Source organism: Ananas comosus, linkage group 2 (genome assembly GCF_001540865.1).
Source record: "Ananas comosus cultivar F153 linkage group 2, ASM154086v1, whole genome shotgun sequence".
Lineage (NCBI taxonomy): Eukaryota > Viridiplantae > Streptophyta > Magnoliopsida > Poales > Bromeliaceae > Ananas > Ananas comosus.
The window spans coordinates 2,725,840-2,731,176 of record NC_033622.1 but is presented as its reverse complement, the minus strand read 5'-3'; the positions used below and the strand labels follow the sequence as shown (position 1 = coordinate 2,731,176).

General features: G+C 40.1%; 1 protein-coding gene across 1 annotated transcript; it reads right to left on the bottom strand.

Annotated features, from left to right (window-relative positions):
* Positions 271–955, bottom strand: LOC109706533 (60S ribosomal protein L39). Its single transcript, XM_020227441.1, has 3 exons — positions 826–955; positions 635–738; positions 271–548 (listed from the first exon to the last, which is right to left on the bottom strand). The coding sequence occupies exons 1-3, from the start codon at positions 826–828 to the stop codon at positions 500–502; spliced, it is 156 nt and encodes a 51-aa protein (XP_020083030.1). The 5' UTR covers positions 829–955; the 3' UTR covers positions 271–499.

Here is a 5,337-nt window from a genome sequence, read left to right as displayed (position 1 = left end):
AAGACCAACTATATCTTACAAGGTTGATGACCTAATCTGATATTGCATTCTAAGCACGCCTCTTGATAATAAAATACACCATAATGTTGATACTATCGTTTAAGAAAGGATTACGTACTCAGCTATTGCTGTTAAAGCAACCCATTGCACGCAAAATCCCAGAATCAAACAGGTTCAGAGTTCACAAAGAGGAATTAAGTGGTGCTCGCGCAGTAGACAAGTTACTATATATATGCAATATATACTTCCAGAAAGACATAATATCACATATAAAGCTCACAAGATCACCAATTCATTTCGAAAGAAAGATTAATTTCTTTAGATCCAAATAATAACTCAAAATAGCATCATACATCCTGCGCTCATTGTCATCAGAATATTTTAAATTCAACTTTTCCTTGGTACCAGATTTAGACACTTGGATTCAAGAAGCTAGTCAAAGCAACCAAAAACCCTAGTTTTACGCATAGGAAAGAGGGAAGAATCACCCATGGAGACCTCAAAACCCTAACTTCGTGCGTCGCCAGTGCCTCCGCTTCGCATTATACCTGAGAAACACCAAAATCATGCCAATTAGAGATCAAAACACTCATAGAGAGAGAGAGGGAGAGAGAGAGAGAGACCCAAAAATTACCTGATGGTGTTATCGGTGCGCATGCGGATCCAGTGAGGGATAGGGCGATTTTGACGCATCTTCTTCGCCAGCTTCTTCTTGATCTTGAAGGTCTTGTGGGACGGCTACGGAGGGGAAATCCAAGATAAGATTAGAACAAGATAAAGAAGAAGAGGAGGAAGAAGAAGAAGGGGAGAGAGAGGAGGGATCACCATTGTTGCGGTGGTTCGATGTTCGGAAACAAGCGCGGCGTAAACCCTAGAAGAGGGGTCGACAGCCCTAGAATTTGCGGGTTTTATGGTGAAAAATGTACGGAGACCCTCATAATACCACTTCGCATTTACATTTCTAAACTTTAAATTATTTAAATAAATAGGGTTGGAAATTTATTAAACTCCCTCATCCAACGGTTAAGAATGGGCCCTTGTCTTGTCAAGTTTTTTTTTTTTTTTTAACTAAAAATCCAATAATTTTTCTAGACTTAAGATAAAAAGGTGTAAGATACTAAAGATGTATGTCTATGTCCTATTTTAGAATAGTGTTTTTTTAGTTTTAAATTAAAATAACTTTAGGATTTTTTTTTGCCAATTTGCATAAAAAATTCACTAGTTTTGCGCTTTTGCAAAAGTGAGCCACCTTTTTCGATTTTGCATATTCGGGCCGGATTTTCAGTAAACTGATCAAAATACTCTTGTATATTTTTCTCTCTCCTTTTTTTTTTTTCTTTCGTTTTTTTTTTCTTTCTCTTCCCAGAGAGCAGCCGAGGCGGGGGCGAAGGCGGCCGGCCCGCTTCGGTTTTGTCCGGCGCATGCTTACCCTCACCCGTGCAACCCCCACCTTCCTTGCTTTCGACCCTGCCGAGGCAGCGCTGCGACTTTTTTTTTTTCCCCCTCTCCGACCCTCCTCCACTGCCTCCGACGACGACGCCTATCTCACCCTCTCTCACCCTTTTCGCCCTTTCCCTTTCCCTGCTCCTTCGCTTCCTCCACTGCCGCCGACGACGACGCCTCTCTGCTGACATCGGTGCCGTAAAGGTCGCTGCGGCGCCGCAGCCTCAGAGCGGGGGGTCTTTAGCAACATCGTCGCCGGCGCCGTGGCCGTTGGCGGAGAGACGCGACAAAAAAAATTATAAAAGAAGGAAGAAGAAAAAAATGATGACAAAAAATTATATAACAAGGAAGAAGAAGATGAAATTGCACTGTTAAAATAAGATTACACTGTTTTAAAACAAATTTGCACTGTTTTAATGAAAATTGCACTATTTGATATAAAAATTATACTATTTTGGAATGAATTTTACACCCTTTAAGCCAACGTTGCATTATTTAGAAGAATTTTGCACAATTTCTTTTCCTTTTGTTTTTCTCTTTCTCTTTCTCTTTTTCTTCTTCTTCCGGTGCTGCCTCCCGCCCGGGGCGAGGTCCCTTGTTGTCAGGAGCCTCCTCGAGCTCGGCGACTTCCGGGACAGTTGGCGGCCCCGAAGCCCGCCAGCGGGTACTTTGTTGCCGTCGCCGTGGACGGCGAGGCCGCCATCGTTGCTGGCGACCTCCGCGGCAAGGTCTACAGGAGAGTGGCGGCACAATCAGCCTCGCACGGGGAGGCGCTCCTGATCTCACAGCGGGAGCACGTGAGGATGCGGCGGGACATTGCGAAGCGGGGTGAGGTCGTACGCAACCTCGAAGCTAGAGGAGACCTCGGCCCGGGTGGGCGGGAGGCAACAGCGGAAGAAGAAGAAAAAAAGAGAGAGAAAAAGAAAAGAAAAAAAAATGGTGCAAAATTCTCCTAAATAGTGCAACGTTAGCCTAAAGAGTGTAAAATCCATTCTTAAAAAGTGTAATTTCTATATCAAGTAGTGTAATTTTCATTAGTACAAATTTATTTTAAAACAGTGTAATCTTATTTTAACAGTGCAATTTCATTTTCTTCTTCCTTTTTATATAATTTTTTGTCTTTATTCTTTTCTTTTTTCTTCTTCTGTAATTTTTTTTGTTACATCTTTCCGCTAACGACCACGGCGCCGGCGGCGACGCTACTAAAGACCCCCCGGTCCGAGGCTGCAGTGCCGTAGCAACCTTCGTGGTGCCGATGTCGGCGGAGAGGCGTCGTCGTCGGAGGCGGCGGAGGAGGCGAAGGAGCAGGGAGAGGGAAAGGGCGAGAAGGGCGAGAGAGGGTAAGATAAGCGTCGTCGTCGGAGGCAGTGGAGGAGGGTCGGAGAGGGGAAAAAAAAAAGTCACAGCGTGGCCTCGGCAAGATTGGAGGCGAGGAAGGTGGGGGGTACGCCGGCGAGGGTAAGAATGCGCCGGACAAAACCGAAGCGGGCCGCCTCCGCCTCCGCCTCCGCCTCCGCCTCCGCCTCCGCCTCCGCCTCCGCCGCTCTCTGGGAAGAGAAAGAAAAAAAGAACGAGAGAAAAAAAAAAAGAGGAGAGAAAAAAAGATACAAAGGGTATTTTAGTCAGTTTGCTGAAAAATTCAGCCCGAATCTGCAAAACTAAAAAATGTGGCCCATTTTCGCAAAAGCGCAAAACTAGTGGATTTTTGATGCAAATTGGCCTTGTTTTTTTACTTGTTTTTAGTTTTTAGATTAAAAAGAACTTTAAGTTGAACTCAAGTTCAAGTATAATTTTATTATCATTGTTTGTTTGTAGTTATTTTGTTTTTTATTATTTCATCAAACAATTTTACACTAGCATATAAAGGATAAAAAAATTATAGTTAAATTTTTATTATTTTTTCAATTTCTTCCTCTTTTGTAATTAACTTTGCTACCGTCTAAGGTATGTTTGTCTTATCGAAAGTGAAAAAGAGTAAAAGAAATTTTCAATCATAAATGTCCATTTTTGCTGTTTCATTTATCGTAACTTCATTTTCGATCGAAACTCAAACTTTTTAAAGTAGATTACAAAAAAGCGGAGGAAAGAAATAATAAAATACTCTCATACATTTAGCTTTTATACTATTCACTTCTTATAAAACAAATAACAAAACTTGAGAAACTTTAGTTCCACGGTTATACAAATAAACACAGAAGAAACGTAATTTTCACATGTGTTGGTAGCCGAATTTTTTGACCCTTGACCCAGTCAAGGATCCTCCCCGGGGAGTGCGTCGGGGTGAGGAACGGCTGCGGATAGTGACCCTCGAAGTTTGCGCCCTTCGACAGATCAAGCGATTCGGCTGACGAGGGATCGAACCAGCCGGATTCGAAAACCACTACTATCTGTTCGGTACGGCTAGAATGAGCCAAGTGTACAGAGCAGGTCAGAAAACTAGGCCGGGAGAAAAGCCGAATGGCTAAAGCAACACAATACGTGGTCGGCTGGAAGAGCCGAAAAGACTTTCTTCTGATTGACTGATGGGAAGTACAAGGACAGATATATAGTTTACAATAGAGTGATGCTCGTGGGGCAGACAGACTCCAGGATTCTACTTTAGCGAACAACTCCTAGAGAAAAGCAGTAAAATTACAAGTAGACTACTCCTAGAAAATGCTGAAAATTGCGAGGAAATAAGGGTGGTCTTTTATTTACAGGGAAAAAGAACCCTTTTTAGGGCGTTATTACCCTATTTATAGATTGCCCCCTTGATGAGTTATTGCTCTTACACGATCGGCCATTATCTCCTGATATCCCGGACCACCTCCAGCCGATCGGAACCGCATGCAACTGCTTGCGGTTACTGTAACTTCCTTCAATTGGCGCGATTTGGTTTCCTTTAAACTTTTCCAGTGCTCCCGGTGCAGGACCGAATAAATGCTTTTGAAGTGAGTACCAGCATACAACATGTCCGCGCCTAATTAGCTCAACAATATGAACTTCAATCTAAACTTCACCTTTCGGTGAAACAAATTGGCTGTAAGGCGAAGTTAGTTACCGCATTTTGGATAATTAAGTTATGGGTGAATCTTAATTCACGATAAATCAAACAGCAAAGGAGGATATTTACGGTTAAAAATAACTCCATGTCCTCTACTTTTGGTAAAGCAAGTATGCCCTAGTTGAACTAAGATTCAAGTAAAAATTACTTTTTAGTTATTGTTTATTTAATGAAAAGTTAATGACTTCGAAATTGATGTTCTATATATTTTGTATTTGCTTTATTGAAAAATTTTTATACTATAACATAAGAAGGTTGAAAAAAAAATAGTAGGCCTCTTTTGGCAATCGTTGTCATTTTTAAATTTTTCATAACATTATTTCTAGATAATTTGTTGTGTTCGAATTTTTTATTATTATTATAGTTGGTTAGTTTGTAATGTATTCAGTCAAGTAAAAAATTATTTTCAATTATCTTTTGTTGTCAAGTAAATACCTTAGATAAAAAAATTATTGGCAAATTATTATCCACTCTTATATCTTTTGATATATAAAATTCTATTAAAAAATAAAAAACAAACAAGGTAACTGACGTGGCCTATTTAAAAAAACAAAAAACATATGCGACGCCCAACATAGCCTTTGTATATCAAAAGATGCAGAAGTGGACAATAAATTAATTAAATTTTTTTATCTAAAATATTTATTTAACAACAAAAAATAAAAACTTGAAAATAACTTTTTTTTTGTATCCAAAATTTTTAAAAATAAGTTATCATCTAGTATTTGACCGAATGTATTATAAGCTAGTCAATCGCAATAATAAAACGAAAGTCTTTCTTTCAGCATATTAAATTAGATTCTGACTATGATGCTTCCGAAAGCACCAATCATGTAGTGCTTTCAAATTGT

Coding starts and splice junctions, on each gene's coding strand:
- LOC109706533 (XM_020227441.1), bottom strand. Junction 549..634: donor CGCACCGATAACACCATCAG/GTAATTTTTGGG, acceptor GGTGTTTCTCAG/GTATAATGCGAAGCGGAGGC.